The sequence below is a fragment of the Mytilus californianus genome, unplaced genomic scaffold (assembly GCF_021869535.1).
Source record: "Mytilus californianus isolate M0D057914Y unplaced genomic scaffold, xbMytCali1.0.p SCAF_7, whole genome shotgun sequence".
Lineage (NCBI taxonomy): Eukaryota > Metazoa > Mollusca > Bivalvia > Mytilida > Mytilidae > Mytilus > Mytilus californianus.
Genome location: NW_026262723.1, coordinates 83,790,603 through 83,808,170, shown reverse-complemented (window position 1 = coordinate 83,808,170; position 17,568 = coordinate 83,790,603). Strand labels below are relative to the sequence as shown.

Here is a 17,568-nt window from a genome sequence, read left to right as displayed (position 1 = left end):
GTGAACGCAAAATTTTTATGTCCAATCTGCCAGCAATATGTTTTATTGGAAAAATACTGAGCAGCAAACATGTCAAGAACCGGAAAAACTCCTTAAGCCATCTGACAAATAGCAACAGAAGCCACCAAAAGGGACATATTGGACGATGGACTAGATTAATGGCTTAAAGGTAATGACATCTGATATGTAACGTGCACCAACTAGTACTTAAGAAGTGAAGGAGTTTATACAACATATATCAATCCTTTCAAACTATGTCATGTACTAGAATGAGACAGATCTTCGCTTATGGCAAGAATTGGTCAAGGGATGCACGGTATATTGGGATACTACTGGATCTGTTATCAAAGGCAAGTGGGAGGCGACGACGTATCTTTATTATAATCTCACGGTTGAAATTCTGTCCAAGTGTTCCATGATCAGCTTTTGTCAAGACACTTCGCAGATACATTACTGGTTAGGAAATTTCAGACTAAGCACAAAAAATATTCGGACACCTTATACATCAGTACCATCTGTGATTATTTCTGATCGATCTCTATAGTGTTCTTATAAGAGTATTATAGGATGATACTCCATAGTTGGTTGTCTCACATGATGAAGGTCTTCAAATATTTGTGCAAACAAGACACACCAGTCAAATGTATCTACTCAATTTAGTGGTAATTATAAATGACCGCCAAAAAGCCACAAAAACTGTAAGAGCCATTTTGTTCATTTTATTAAAGTAACCTAGTATTTCACACCTATGATTTCAGAACTGCCAAGACAACAGGTTCAAAAGTTGGTATCCCATTCCAAAACAGGATATATGACATATTTCAAAGATTTGGATGAAATTTTTGGACAATAAGAATGTTTTCGACAGAAATCCGATTTTATCACAATATAGTAGTATGTGTATCTAACAGCTATAATTAAAGCACTACCAAGGACCCCTAGGATTTTATAATTGACGACACAACAGGTTCGAAAGTGGGTACCCCCACCCCTAACCTTTCCAATTTCGAGAAGAAGGCCGGTTATTTTAAAGATTCAGGCGATAATTTTGGGCATTTTTTCGTTAGAAGTGTGATGCTATCACAAAACAGAATTGTCTAATAGCAACAAATTAATACATTGCCGAATATCGCAAATGTGTGTTATTGTTTTCGTAATTATAATTCGTATTTTCTGTGTTAGTTGTTAAATTAAATTATAAATTGAAATTATATATCTTTCAGTTGTAAATGCGAATCATGAGGTTGTAAATATAAGTCGTGTTGTCGGTATAACATGTTAGAATAAATTTAATATCGAAATCCTGCATTTCTTAGTCGCAAATATGAGTTAGAAAATCGTAAATATGAGCTATTTATTAAGCTGTAACTCGAAATTCTAGTTTCGATTTTATATTTATTTAAATGTTAAAATGAATTTTAAAATGTTGTTGAACTTTTTATCACGAAAACTTAACGTTTCCGAATGAACCACGATTAGCATTCATATTTTTTAAATCCTTCTACATTCAACGCAGGCGAGGCAAACACAATGACTTTTTAAGAAGGCATTGTTTAACAAATTATTAATATATAAATTAAGGGGCATGTTGGATATATGTCATGAAACAGCAACCCAGCGACAAAGAAAGCAAACGACATCTTGAGGATATCATACGGATTACAATAATAGACAATTGTCAATACAATGTGTGTGGCAAACTGTATATTGCCATGCTTCTAGAAATATTGCAAATAATTTTAATAGAATCTGTCAATGGTTTGCCATCTATACCGTATATACTGCTGAAAGACAAAACACATGCAGACATATCTTAAAGACACTATCGTGATATTTAAGACATGCACATGTCATAGCGTTTAGCTATTGTTTTAGCACTAACATATCTATTTTCAAGAGACATTGTTTTTGTTTTAGCAAAATAAACTTCTATGTCATTTGGTCTCTGGTGGAGACTTGTCTCATTGGCATTTATACCACATCTTCTTATTTTTACATTTGTTGTAACTAACAAAACGATACCAACATAATCGTATAAGGAATCAAGCAAAGGACACAGAATATAACTGGCTTATACACGTAAAATGAAGACAATCACTTGATTGTCATAAACTATCATTGTGGTCAATCATAAAACAATAAACTTACAGTTATAGAATAAATTTGGTATATTCCATTATAAAATCAATTCCTTAAAGGTTTCGAGGAAATACTTTTCATATTTCACCCTAGTGTCACTACGGAATAATGCTTCATGACCATTGATTGTGCAGGGTAGATATTAAGTAAAACGTCTGATTGTTAATTATGTTCACCTGTCTATTTGACATCAGAATTGCGTACTTTAGCTCAGTATCTTTATATCGAACATCAATATATACATTCTTACATATTATATTGTATCTAAGTATGATTAAACAATTAAACTACATTGGAAAATCTTTACCCTAACAATCGCTGGGACACTTCAATGTATATTCCAAAGGTGGAGTTCAGTATGAGATCATGAAGATATGAAATTCACAGGAGAAAAAGTGAAGTATTCATTGCCTAGCATTATAGCATTGACTTGTAACCAATCTAAGCCCAATAGCATGTTCAAACTGAATTACTCTTATTATTGCGACAGTTGTCATCGTTACTTTATCTGAAGATGTATAATTTTGTTAATGGTGAAAGAAGAGTTTTAAAATTGAGTAATCTTGCGAGAGGTTGCGTGTTATACTTGCAGATATAAAATATACCACAAATTTGACAATACTTTTGTGTTCTTGTTGCAGATGTGTCTTTATATTTGTATAGGTGCAGATATGGTGCGTTATATTTATAAATGCTACATAAATACCATTCTGAATTCTGAATGTATAAATGGGTAATATTTGATGTATGACAGGTTTAGATATATTATGTGTTACTTGTAAATGTCATCTTTTCCGGCGAATGGTGTTCTTGGGTATTATAAAATTTAATTTGCACTGTTGTAAAGGTACAAATGATTGGTTCTTGTTGTCGACTCATTTTTTTCTATTTTGTTTTGAGGACTTTTCCCGAGGGACTGTTGTTATCGTCATTTTTACTTTAGCCAAGGAATTATCCGCTTTTCTTCAACTAATGATTCTTGATTGCTCCCTTGACATCTTTTAAGTGTTTTTTAATATCATATGTACATTAACCACATTTGCTTTTTTATAAAGATTGATGGCCTTTAGATCTGCCAATTTTACTCAAGTAGAAGCTTTTCTGAATAAAAAATACACTTAGAAGGAGATTAGATTAAGTTCGCATGTATTTGTTGAAGACCAGCGGATTTTGAAAATATGCGGAGAACCTCTATATAACATTGGCCAAAGATTTTTTTATTCAAAACTAGTTTACATATAACTGTAAAACCAAAATGATATTCGGCGATATCAGACAGTGTTGGTACAATATTGTATATGTTAAATGTAGTAAAATTGGCATCGAAAAACCTGCATTGCCAAAGCGAAATATGTTGTTCCTGAAATATGTTGTGCCTGGCTATTTTTTGTTAATGGGGAAGGATTGAGATTTCAATGAAACAATTGAGCCCGCGACGTTATCATGCACCACGTCGGGAACCTCGAAGTTGGTCAACTTTATATGTCATATCTTAATGTTTTTGTTATTTGTGAACAATTGTGTAGATAGCAGATCTTTTATCAACTCTAATAAATGTATGCATAACAGACAAATACGATTAAGATATTGAATAGAAACCTGTCTGTTATTGAAGACACTGTGTTGACCTCTAAGAAGGCTTTCAATCTGTTTGTGCTGTTAGGATTTTGTCTCCCTGAAGCCATGCCCCACGCCAAACACTTTTGATAGAACTTTGGGTTGTTTTTAGAATGTCCTTGTTTTTCTATTTATATTTTGAATAATTATCAAAAATATTCTTTTCGAAATCCTTCAAAATTGCTTTGAGCCATCTTTAAGCATATATAATTTGGTAACAAGTTCAGAAATACAACTTCGTGATGTTGTTACAACCTCAAAGATGTGAGGCAGATACTGTAAATATAAGTAAAGGTTGAAGGATTTTTTTCCCAAATAGCTGTGGTGTGAAATAAATTCTGGGGAAATTGGCCTCTAAAATCTTTATTAATTTGGACAAGACTTGTCCAGAATGATTCTGTGTGATCATTACTTGAAACAATTGTTAAATTTTGAGTCAAAATTATGCAAAGAAGCCATATGAATGGTACAAGCTTCTTTGAACTTTCTATAACTGGTCTTTGTATATGGTTGCTAAAGCATTGACAGAGTTCAACCACATTTTAGTGGTGCTCTTGTTACTTCAGTGTAGTATTTTTTGGACAGTTGTCTTTTGCCTTCTGTTTTGTCATTATGTTTGTTTTTATTGACTCCTGGTTTTTGTCATCAAGGTATCTTCTCCCTTTCTAACATGGACACATCAGGCACCACCACATTAATAGACAATGGGCTAAGGTCAACACTTTAACACACACACAAACACTAACAAAAAAGCATTCCCTTCTTAAATCTACCTGCTTCTCTATTTAGTTTTTTTTACTGTATGAATAAAAACTATGAGTAATGTATTGCAGTTTAAACAGTTTGATTAATTTTGCTCTCCCACTTATTGTGATGATAGGGGAGGGCTGAGAACTACTGCATGTGTATGTGTGTGTGTCTGTTCAAAGTCGGATATATTAGCAGTGGGTTTTCTTGTCTCCTTATGAACTGTCTATTAAGAACTTGGTATTGATGTAAGGTTTTAAGTCAAATATTAATTGACAACTTGTCTGTCTAATGTCCATTTAAAACTTGACATATATTGTGGGCACTTGTCAATCTATGAAGAGTGTATGAAAAAATGTTTATTTTTACTGAAAGCAACCAGCAAACAATTCAGCTATTTCTATTGAATTTGGTAGGATGTTATTTCTTGAACATTTATGTATAGCAAGCCGTTTTACTATTTATTCTAACTTCAAGATATCTTATATAATTTATTTTTTATAAGATATATTATATGAGATATCTGATATATTATGAGATATCTAATAAAATAAACAAAATATTTATAAAATTATATGAGATATCTTATAAAGTTTATTAGATATCCTGAAGTTAGAATAAATAGTAAAACTGCTTGCCATATTTATGGGTTGCTGTCTTGTGGCTGTATGCCCCTACATCTCATCCCATGACCTTCTCTACTGTTTTTAAATAATTTTCTATCTTTTCTACATATGGTCCTTTTCTGTAACTTTTATTATGTATAAAGTCAAGTTCTATTTGTTTTCCTTTTCTGTTAACTGATAATTTGACCTTCTCTTTAAGTTCACATTGGTTCTTTTTCTCAATTTTTATGAAAATAATATTTTCAAATACCCTATCTTTGATGTTATGTTTGTTGGGTTCCTGTATTTTTAAGGAAATAAAAATGTACATCTTTAATTCTTTTTTTATTACATATAACAAATGTCATGTTTTAATTATAACATTACTTTAAAGTAAATTTATACATAAAATGATAAAAATGCAACAATGAATTTAATTCATAAAATAACAAAATCTAAGGATATAGCAAGGTTTAATTTTTACAATGGTAAATAAAATTCTAAAAGATGGTAAAATGTAAAATTTTTGTGTTCTGATTAATAGACAGGCAGACACTGATTAACAGTACACACGGTTATTACATTTGCCAGTAAGTCTGGTCATTTCATTGACATAACATTAAATGAACAGAATCGCCTGACCAACGAAATTACCAGCCAGCATTGTAACCTTACTTCTCCTTTTTCTGAGTTTAACACATGACTGTGCCAGTCTGTGGTCTTAAGTAAGCTTATGTTTGGTTAGTTGGTTGGTCTCTGATGAGAGAGTCATATAAGAAATAGAATACTTAACTTGGTTTCTACAAGAAAGCATGAACACACACATATTGTATATCAAAATACAGTATTGATTTTATCTGGGACCATATGTGGACCAATAATTTATATATTGGTCCCAGATTTTAAACATTGAGGCAGACCTCCACTTATGGACATTTTTTAATTTTCTTATCAATCATCAATTTTGAAATATATAGAAAAACAAGTATATTTCATGGATCTGAACCTCTCTTTGAAACTTGTTGATCATATTCCATAAGGATGAGCCAAATTTAGTAATGCTTTATGTCAATATTTGATCAATATACATGTAGCATAATAACATGACTCTTATTAGATACAAATGGTATCCATAAATTGTATCATCATTCATTATGCATACATGTATCAGTTAAATCCCTCATTGGAGTCCATTAATTGTCTCATTAATATTAGATCCATTCACAAGATTGTAATGTATGACATTAGATTTATACTACTTAGTAGTTACAATCTGATAGTATATGTACATAAGATTATAAAACTTCTAATTACATAAGAAAGAAGAGAGCTAAGATCACTGACACGAAAAATGCAATCTTCATAGACAATTTTTTTTAACTTAAATCAAATTAAAAAAAAAAATGATTACAAAACTTTGCAAAATAAAATGTGAAACAAAAATCAGATATTTCCAAGAAAAAAAAGTATAAAAGAAGACTTAAGGTAAAGTTGTAATATTCTATTTCACTGAAGATCTATTATGATTACCTAATAATTATTTGTCTTGCAGATAATCAGTATTCAGCATTATAATATCTTTCAAGTAATAAACTTAATATTTGTGAATAATTGATAAACTCATCTTACATCATCTATAGATCTTTCAATATGTTACAATGAACTTTACTGAAAAATCAATGCTTGTGTAAATGAAGATTTCCAGTGTAAAACAATTCTACAAAGTACATCGACCTCTGATTCCTTACTATGAATATTTATATATAAATTTTCTTTTCTTCATCCTAACTTGGAGTAAAAAATTGTTTATGTCCTTTAATTTCAACATATTTGTTAATTTATCTGCTACATTTTTTGGTCTAAGCATAATACGAGGCAGCTGCTTGCTCTAGGTATTACTAAAATGGGAAGAATTTCATTTCTATTGTTTTAATGTGTGCCATCATACTTTTGAGACAAACAAATTTGTGATAAATAAAAAATAACAAAAACCAGAAAGAAATTTTATCTCCACAATGCTGTTAAATTTTTCAGGGCTATAGCATAGACTGAAATCTAAACTTCACTATTTCTGATCCCTCTGGGAGCATATCAAAATATAGTAAAAGAAGTACCAGCTATACATATGGGTATTTAATTATTCACGTTGATTGTGTATACATCTAAATAATGTGCAAGCATATAGTACAGATCTGAAGTTCATGTACTTTATGAATTGACAAATGGTCAAGGCATGATAAGTTGCCTTCATCTTGTTACAATATCAACATAATTTTGAGCTGATTTCAGATTTTCAGAGTCATTTATACATGACCAAATTTGAACCTGCATCATACCTTTACAAGGATGCATATAAAGAAAGCCTGGAAACATACATAAACACTGCATTAATTTTCCTTTTCTCTGCAAATGAGAGATAGAACTCAATTTCTATTCTACAGAAAAAATATTATATGAATTTGCCAACCTTCAGAATGGTTTTCTGTCTAACATAATAGCACCAATATATTAAAACTACACTGGTAGGTGGGTTACATGATAATGATTCTAAATATAATTAAATAGCCTGATAATGCTTAAATGTTAGTTCCATTATTGTAAAGGAACACATTTGTTGTACATTCAATAATTCTGAGGCTTTCCGTGACATCCTGAATAACATACCGGTACTTGCCCAACAAAACAATATTTCCTTATATGAACTATGCAGATATGTATTTAAATTAAAATGAATGGGGGTTCTGAATAGTCTACAGTTCATATTAAAATGCCTCATTTAAAAAAAGATATTGTTTTAGGTAGTATGGGAGTATAAAAGATCTTGAATTGGAAATGATTGATGTTTTTGATTTTTTTTACAAATACATATTTTTTGGTTGTATCAAAATGTTTAAATCTTTGCTTTATAACATGTATAAGGGGAGATCTCAGATAATTTAGGTATACATGTATATAAGAAAATATACTGTTTATTCATTTATTTTGTATTGTAGCAAGCAAAGGATTAGGGTGACTTTATTTGTTTAATTTTATTTCATACATCTTATTATAAGAGCTTTTTTGTAATGTTTTATTACAATTTCCTTTTATTAAGTCCAATAAGACAATTTTGCACAGCTTGTAACTTAAAAAGATCTTAAAAGCAAAATTATTACCAAATTTTCGAAAAGCAAAATAAAAAATTTGCCAAGGTACATGTTAACACTCCCATACTAATTTTAATATCATCAAAGACCATTTTACTGCAGAATGTGAACACTGAAATCAGTATCATACCTTTAAAGCATTGCTAACACTATGTTATACTTTGTCTGCCCAGAAAACTACATTGGTATTGGCATTATATAAATAAAATGCAAAAATAAAAAAATATGGAATAATGACTTTTCATTAGTTCTTAACTGTCTATTTGATCATTGAAAAATTTTGACTGGTGGTATACTAAATTAAAGAAAATTATTCTTGGAAAGTTACCTCCCTTTAGCAATGAAACCATCCCATCCCCCTCTCCACAATATATCAATTATGTTCATCTCCACTGAAAATAAATTAACTTGATTAAAGTATGAATTTAATACTGTAAATTCAGAAATTATTGCGATGCTTTTATTATTGCGAAAAATGCGACAGGGTTGTAATCGCAATAATTTAAACTCGCATTTTGAAATTTTGTATATGAATTAAACAGGATTTTTCTCAATATCGCAAAAATTAAAATCGCATTTTATTCTAAAATGACAAAATCGCAATAATAAATGCACGCAATAATTTCTGAATTTACAGTAGTATTAAAGAGTGGGTAGTAAATAATCATCCTTTTTTTTACCCCAGGAAACAAGTTGCTTCACTGATTAGGAAGAAAAGCTCTGCATGACAATAACAAAGTTAATAGGTTGCATGTTAATATACATACAATAGCACTTCTTATAGTATTCAACATGCAAAAATGGACCAAACTCATTCTTATAGCTTGTTTAGCATGTGCATTTACCAGGCTATTCCCGCCATAAAATAAATTAAATGAACAACTACAACAATTTAAATAGATTATCATCTGAACTGGTAGACTGGTATACTGTGGTCAGGAACATGAGTTAAATTCAGGGACTGGAACCTAAAAACAAAATATATATTGATCATACCTTTACTTATTGAATGTATAATATTCAGAAACTAGGGTTATTCATTGGCTGAAAACAGAATTATACTTCATTGTGTATTTACATGCTGATGAATCAAATGTTTAACATCCAGTGGGTAATCATTCAATCATTAAGGACAAGCACATGTTGATGTAATATGAACATGAATCCTGCTCTGTACCAAATAACATGCAAAGTGGAAAGAGTAATGTGCTACTGCACAAGATGGTGGTCAACAAGACAGATCTTTTTCTAACCCAGAGTCCCAGACACATTATTCTGACTTAAGGCCAACCAGTCTTCATTGTTATTTCCAAACACAGCATGCTTTGTAACCTTGTCCTTGGTGGAAAAGCAGCAAGTACCAATTTTAAAGTCATTAATTTATATGGCCAGGTCTTGAACATACAACCATTCACATGATTGTATGATATTTAAGAAGAAAAATACCTTCAACTAGAAGCTCCAATGAGCCTATTTCTCTCACCTCACATTTTTGCATAAAATTTGTGCCTTGCCAATGATTTTTACTGCACAGAGTTTCTTTCTTTCCATTATACATGTAGTTTTCAAGATTGTTGATAAAAATGAAAATACTTGATTCATATGTGATTTAAAGGCTACAAATCCTGAAAGGAGTCAATGTTTTATTTGTAGATCTTGTGGGCTAAATGCAGTTGGATATTTTGATTTATTGTATTGTTAGTTAAGCTCTTTACTTTATCACAAAAATGTGATTGTATGCATGAATCCTTAATGGTAAACCTTTAACACAACTGATGGTACTCTACGGACCTCAAGATTTCATAACAACTAATTTTCATATATTACATTCAAATATTTTCTCTTATGGTGGAAAAAAATTGAAAAATTTCTTGAGACTGCATTGGATCATCTCTTAAGATAGTTTATAAAAAAATCCTGGTATTCAAATTCAAATCTTTATGCCAAAACTTTACATTTGCATGTTTACAACTAACAAACATAAAATTCTCAATGAACTACAATCTTTTATCTATCTGCTTGTTTCCATATTTGCCTAATGTTCAGTAGATTTTAAATAAGTGTGTTCTTCTCCCTATTCAACTCAGGTACTTTTACTTCACATCACAAAATTGACAATTATATAAAACAATGCCACCTGGAACTCATTCAATCAAATTTATTTCCAATGAAGTGCATCTTTTTGTAATTTGTTCGTACTGTTAAAAGAATACTTACCATTCAGAACTTCTGTGATAGTAGTACCCTTCAATGGATGCCAGAGATTTTTGGAAACATATATAATAAAATCCAGCAAAAGATGCTCCAGTTATGTCTTTTACAGTGTGGTCTGGAACCAAAAAATGCTCCTTAAATGATAATACAAAAATCATGAATGAAACCCTGCCATTTTTCAATCAAGTTATAAATAAAATATATGTGTCCTTTTTTGTTTTTTCACAATGCAAACCATTATTACTGTCTCTTTACAATTTTTCACAGTTTTCAAAAATACTATTTAACTGTATCTCAGTAAAACAATTGAAATTTGTTTCTTTTTACATTTTTTGTGATAAGTTTTCTGATTCAGAACAAAACATATGTTATACTCAGGAGTCAAGCTCAGGCGATTGGGGCGAAGAAGTCCCTTTCCTGTTGGTCACTTCACTTTGCCCCATCGTCAAAAGCGATTTCTTGTCACCCCAGGTGTTCACAATAGTCACTTTCGTCATCGGCAATTTTCCATTTTTACCAAGTTTATGAAACAACAATTTTTCATTAATAAGTAAAGAAATTCAAAGACATAACAATTTAATTCTTTAGAAAAGAGGTTAAAGCATTGACTTTACAGATTGTTCACAATAGTCACTTTCGTCATCGGCAATTTTCCATTTTTACCAAGTTTATGAAACAACAATTTTTCATTAATAAGTAAAGAAATTCAAAGACATAACAATTTAATTCTTTAGAAAAGAGGTTAAAGCATTGACTTTACAGATTGGTTGTATGTTATTTCAAACAAACAACTTTTTAAATTGTATTTCCTTTCATCTCTGGTACTTGAGCTTATATCAAAACTTTCTGATTTTCGGCAAAGTAAGTTTGTCACTTCATTAAAACGTGATGAAAATTGCCTTTAGTTGATGTTTTATCTATTTATTGCTTTAAAAGCATCATATTCCTATCGAAATCGCTTGTGAAACATTGTTTAATTTTGTAAATTTTTCTTCATCCGCCATTGAAATATTTGTGTGAACCATGGATCGGAGGAAGTATTCATCAGAAGCAGATCATCCATGACCAAAATCTGTATTCTTACAATAATAACTACAGACTCACAACAGGCATAGCTGACAGTAGAATAACGATCCCAAATGAATACAAGAGTGGACACGCTGAAATGTCTCGCCTTCTTTACTAACCATTGATATTATGTTGATAGTCCTAAATGAAAGCTTTACTACAACTATTACATAAACTTAACATGATCCAAGAAAATGAAGTCAAGGTCATATAAACCAAACAAGAAATACATGTACACCTTACAATCATTCAATACACTAAATATAGTTGACCTATTGCTTATAGTTTCTAAGAAATAGACTTAACCAAGAAAACTAAACATTGACCAATGAATCGTGAAAATGAGGTCAAAGTCAGATGAACCATGCCAGGCAGACATGAACAGCTTACAATCCTTCCATACAACAAATATAGCTGACCTATTGCTTATAGTTTAAGAAAAACAGACTGAAACACATAAACTTAACACTGAGCAATGAACTGTGAAAATGAGGTCAAGGTCAAATAAAACCTGCGAGACTGACATGTACATCATAGAATATTTCCATACACCAAATATAGTTGACTTATTGCATAATAGTATAAGAAAAAAGACCAAAACTCAAAAACTTAACTTTGACCACTGAACCATGAAAATGAGGTCAAAGTCAGATGACACCTGCCAGTTGAACATGTACACCTTACAATCATTCCATACACCAAATATAGTAGACCTATTGGATAAAGTATAAGAAAAACTGACCAAAACACAAAAACTTAACTATAACCACTGAACCATGAAAATGAGGTCAAGGTCAGATGACACCTGCCAGTTGGACATGTACACCTTACAATCATTCCATACACCAAATATAGTAGACCTATTGGATAAAGTATAAGAAAAACGGACCAAAACACAAAAACTTAACTATAACCACTGAACCATGAAAATGAGGTCAAGGTCAGATGACACCTGCCAGTTGGACATGTACACCTTACAATCATTCCATACACCAAATATAATAGACCTATTGCATACAGTATAAGAAAAACAGACCAAAACACAAAAACTTAACTATAACCACTGAACCATGAAAATGAGGTAAAGGTCAGATGACACCTGCCAGTTGGACATGTACACCTTACAATCATTCCATACACCAAATATAGTAGACCTATTGGATAAAGTATAAGAAAAACGGACCAAAACACAAAAACTTAACTATAACCACTGAACCATGAAAATGAGGTCAAGGTCAGATGACACCTGCCAGTTGGACATGTACACCTTACAATCATTCCATACACCAAATATAATAGACCTATTGCATACAGTATAAGAAAAACAGACCAAAACACAAAAACTTAACTATAACCACTGAACCATGAAAATGAGGTAAAGGTCAGATGACACCTGCCAGTTGGACATGTACACCTTACAATCATTCCATACACCAAATATAATAGACCTATTGCATACAGTATAAGAAAAACAGACCAAAACACAAAAACTTAACTATAACCACTGAACCATGAAAATGAGGTCAAGGTCAGATGACACCTGCCAGTTGGACATGTACACCTTACAGTCCTTCCATACACCAAATATACTAGACCTATTGCTTATAGTATCTGAGATATGGACTTGACCACCAAAATTTAACCTTGTTCACTGATCCGTGAAATGAGGTCGAGGTCAAGTGAAAACTGTCTGACAGGCATGAGGACCTTGCAAGGTACGCACATACTAAATATAGTTATCCTATTACTTATAATAAGAGAGAATTTAACATTACAAATAATCTGAACTTTTTTTTCAAGTAGTCACTGAACCATGAAAATGAGGTCAAGGAAATTGGACATGTGACTGACGGAAACTTCGTAACATGAGGCATCCATATACAAAGTATGAAGCATCCAGGTCTTCCACCTTCTAAAATATAAAGCTTTTAAGAAGTTAGCTAACGCCGCCGCCGCCAGATCGCTATCCCTATGTCGAGCTTTCTGCGACAAAAGTCGCAGGCTCGACAAAAATTGCACATTCCACATGCATTAACAGACTTTTGGTCAGATCCCCTTCCTAATTGTATATATTTCCATGTAAATGCATTGTTTCAAATTATTAGTTAAAGTTGCTTAACTCTGTTTAATCTATATATCTTTTTAATGAGAAACAATGAATTTCATAAACATGATAAACAGACTAGTTTTTTTAATTGAATTTTAATTGATATATGCTATTTTCTTTTCCCTTTTGATATAAAAAAAAGTTTTTACTAGTGCTAGATATTTTGTTGTTAGTTTCTAACAAGAGGAAAAATATAATTGTGTTACTATAAATGAATATTTTAAAGACATAAACTAAAACAACTGTTACTTTTATTGTATTGTCAGGTATGAATATTAATTGAACAATATAAAAAAGAATTAAATAAAAAGGATACATATGGCATTTATTATTATTGTAAAAACCAAACATTGTAGTGTTGCAAGCAAACGAGCACTTCTCTTTTCGTCTCACCACTTCTCCCTATCATTTTCCAAAAGAGAAGTTACTTCTCCATATGATTCTGAAGTTGTGTGAGCCCTATAATATACTTAAGGAATATGTTTAAAGTACGAAACAGAGCATAATGAAATTATGTAGCCCACCACATAATTTATTATGTAAAAATCGAAACACCAAAATGAAATTAAGCTTTTTGCAGAATTTGGATATTTATGTCTGAATCATGAAACACTGTAATAGGTGTTTATGACTTTCATTGTTTCTGTTAAAATTAATCACAACTATGATATTATGTCAAAATACTTAAAATATATCAAAAATATAAATAATTTTATGCAATTTAAAAGAAAATTAATATCCAATTGTTACATCACTGTCCCAGGTTAGGAGGAAGATTAGGTGCCCACAAACATGTTTAACTCCTCCACATTCTGTATGTGCCTATTCTAAGTCAGGAACCTGCAATTCAATGGTTGTAGTTTGCTACTGTATATCATTTGTTTTTCGAATGTTGTTTTGTTCATAAATCAGGCCATTAATTTTCTCATTTCAATTGTTTAACATTTTGTTATGTCAGGGCCTTTTACAGCTTGCTGTATGGTATTGGTTTTGTTCATTATTGAAGGCAGTAAGGCAACCTATAGTTGCTAGCATCTATATCATTTTGTCTGCGGTGGATAGTTGTATCATTGGCAATCATACCACATCTCCTTATATTATAATAACTGAAAAACATGTATCTTTGATAAACACAACACGAATAATAGGTTGCTTACCTTCCATCTCATAAATACAAAATCTGTGTTCTTTAGTTCTTCATAATCAAAAGAATCAGAGTTAAAATTCTTAGCAAATGGATAAAAAGATAAAAACTTCCCCTGAAAGTAATAAGAAAATCAAATGATTATGATAAGAAAAAAAAGTATATATATAGCAATTACTAGGTGATGGAAGATGTCTAGGATAAGGACTAAATATTTTCGGATCTTTCAGGTCAATGATTTAAAAAAAAAAATACAATAAAATAGAACAGACAATATTAAGGGTTTAAAAAATCATGAAAATACCACACGTACATTGAACAGGTATGAATGCAAGTTTTCTCATTCATTAAAAATCATCATATTTACAATAATTACCCAATGTTTTCGGTCTACTTCCTCATCAGCCTCCCATTTCCTGGTAAGAAATGGATGTTTTTTACTGATTATCTCCCCTTCAAAGAATGTTGTCAATGTTGGGTATTCCTCTGTTAGTCCATTTATCTTCAAATAACCACAAAGGTAAGAATTGTCCATATCAACATACTGAAAAGAAAAATAATGTTGTATATTAGGCTACATCAAATTTATGTATTATTTCTTGGTTGCTTACTTAGTTACAAAGAACTAAAGCAGATTACCCTTATCAAATAAACCAACAGGTGAATCTTGCATTATATCTTAAAGCAATTTATTTCTTTTCCATATCAAATTTTGACCAAACATCATCTAACAAAGAGTTTTATTCAAACAGTTGTTGTTTTTAGGGGGTTGTCTTGCATTGATTTGTGAGCTGTTGAAGGCCTTACTGTGACTTTGGAATGAACAGACAGAAGAACAGTAATAACAGAGCATGGTTTTGGAAACTACATGCAGTGATTTGGTGATATGAATTAATTCACCATATCCATCTTCTAACATGTCTAAATTCAATTAAAATGGAGGGTAACGTAAATCATCCATTATTTCTGTTTGCCAATAAGTCGCTGTAGTCCTGGACTAGTTGAAATTAGACTGGACGAATTATTTTCTGAACAAATGAACCCCAAGCTCCACCAATTTTTTTTTAGCTTGGTCTGGAAATCATCATTTTTTATCTAAAAAATTGATATTCATAATTTTTATCTGATTTTTCCTCATTTTTGTTTTTACCAAATACTTAAGGTATATCTGAACCGATGGCACATTTGGCAGTGTTTACATCTAAAAAATATATAGTGTTGACAAACCTGTGAACATGGAAAAGTTTAAAGCATGGCTGAACAAAGATAATCATAGTTCAAATGCATTTCATTTTTTTAGAAAATTAAAAACATTCCTGGATTTTGATCTGAAACTATTTTCTGGTGTTAAAACAGCCATATTCAGCTTAAGTATAGCTGTAAAAATTATCTCCCTTTGAAAAATTTTGATGAAATTTTAGTTCTTCACTTTTTATTTGAAAGTGCAATCTCAAACATTTTAAAGAAATAAAATTATTTTTTTTGTGTTAAAAGTTGCCAGATTAAAGTAATAAAAACACTTCAAAAGTTTCAGCAGTACTTCTTAATTACATGACTATATATAAAAAAGAAGATGAGGTATGATTGCCAATGAGATAACTCTCCACAAGAGACCAAATGACACAGAAATTAACAAATATAGGTCACTGTACGGCCTTCAACAATGAGCAAAGCCCATACCGCACAGTCAGCTATAAAAGGCCCCGAAATGAATATGTCTGCAAAGTTTTTGTATGATTTTCCAAGTCAAAATTTTTAAATGGAGAACTTTTTTACAGCTGATTGAGCTATATATGTTCAAAATATGATGTACATGTACAGAACCTAATACTTGTCACTATGAACTTATGATGGACCTTTATCAGGTTTGGGAAATGTACAATTCTAGCTTTGTAAGACTATAATGTGTTATAAAAGCTCGATTGAGCTATACAAGATATCTCCTTTTGAAATTGCACTACAAGACAACAGGGGAAAAATAGGTAATTAATTTTTAAAAAATTGCCAAGGGAGATAACTTTGTATAGCCCAATTGAGTTTATATAGCCAGATCAAGCTATAAATTAAACATGTAACTCAGATAAACAGGACCTGAGGATAATCTAAGGCTTTGAGTATATTGATATTGGCTTTTATTTTTCTGTAAGACTTGCCATGGCCCAAAAATGACATGTGCTACTTATCTAAAAAAAAATGGCAGTGAGTAAACCCTAGTCCAAATAAATATGATGTCTTGAAAGACTATTATGATTTTTTGCTGTGATTTCGTAAGATGGTGTCACAGCAAAAAATTAAAATAGTCTTTCAAGACATTTCAATTATTTGTGAGAACCATTGTCCAATAAAAGGCAATATTAAAAAATGACCCTGTGAAAGGCTATTTTATTTTTTTGCTGTGACACCCTCCTACTTCATAGGTGTCACAGCAAAAAAATCAAGTAGCCTTTCAAGACGTCATAGTAATTTGGACTTTGAGAACTCTAATTACACTGTTACAAGTCTAATAGTAATATTTGAAGTAAACAAAAAGGTTTTAGAATTTACTATGGTTTTCAATACCTGTAAAATAACTTCTACGTCATAGCAATTTCCTTTGCTTTTCTGGTGTCCCTGAAACCTTGATCCATTGTACAATAGACTGGTTGTTATTCCAGGGAGGTTGCTATTAGCAGGAGGTGGTGGGTCAAGCTTTACCGGCATTGTTTTGGCATTCCTGTAAATTGCCCAAATGGACATTTCTTTCGATACCGGTGATTGGTCAGAATATTGTTTCCGGGGAAC

General features: G+C 31.3%; 1 protein-coding gene and 2 long non-coding RNA genes across 4 annotated transcripts; 1 reads left to right on the top strand and 2 right to left on the bottom strand.

Moving 5' to 3' along the window:
• Positions 1–8,897: 8,897 nt before the first annotated feature.
• Positions 8,898–17,524, bottom strand: LOC127707762 (glucose-induced degradation protein 4 homolog). Its single transcript, XM_052212529.1, has 5 exons — positions 17,347–17,524; positions 15,164–15,331; positions 14,801–14,902; positions 10,472–10,602; positions 8,898–9,222 (listed from the first exon to the last, which is right to left on the bottom strand). The coding sequence occupies exons 1-5, from the start codon at positions 17,521–17,523 to the stop codon at positions 9,159–9,161; spliced, it is 642 nt and encodes a 213-aa protein (XP_052068489.1). The 5' UTR covers position 17,524; the 3' UTR covers positions 8,898–9,158.
• Positions 11,611–12,802, bottom strand: LOC127707764 (uncharacterized). Its single transcript, XR_007984997.1, has 3 exons — positions 12,657–12,802; positions 12,342–12,509; positions 11,611–12,194 (listed from the first exon to the last, which is right to left on the bottom strand). It is a non-coding gene; the product is annotated as an uncharacterized LOC127707764 (long non-coding RNA).
• On the top strand, positions 12,048–13,134 carry LOC127707766 (uncharacterized). 2 transcript variants are annotated; one of them, XR_007985000.1, is made up of 2 exons: positions 12,048–12,176; positions 12,765–13,134. It is a non-coding gene; the product is annotated as an uncharacterized LOC127707766 (long non-coding RNA). The 2 variants fall into 2 exon arrangements; XR_007984999.1 differs by lacking the exon at positions 12,048–12,176 and adding an exon at positions 12,479–12,617.
• Positions 17,525–17,568: the final 44 nt, after the last annotated feature.

Coding starts and splice junctions, on each gene's coding strand:
- LOC127707762 (XM_052212529.1), bottom strand. CDS start 17,523: ATGTCCATTTGGGCAATTTACAGGAATGCCAAAACAATGCCGGTAAAG. Junction 14,903..15,163: donor AAGTAGACCGAAAACATTGG/GTAATTATTGTA, acceptor TATTACTTTCAG/GGGAAGTTTTTATCTTTTTA. Junction 9,223..10,471: donor TATCACAGAAGTTCTGAATG/GTAAGTATTCTT, acceptor TTTTGTTTTTAG/GTTCCAGTCCCTGAATTTAA.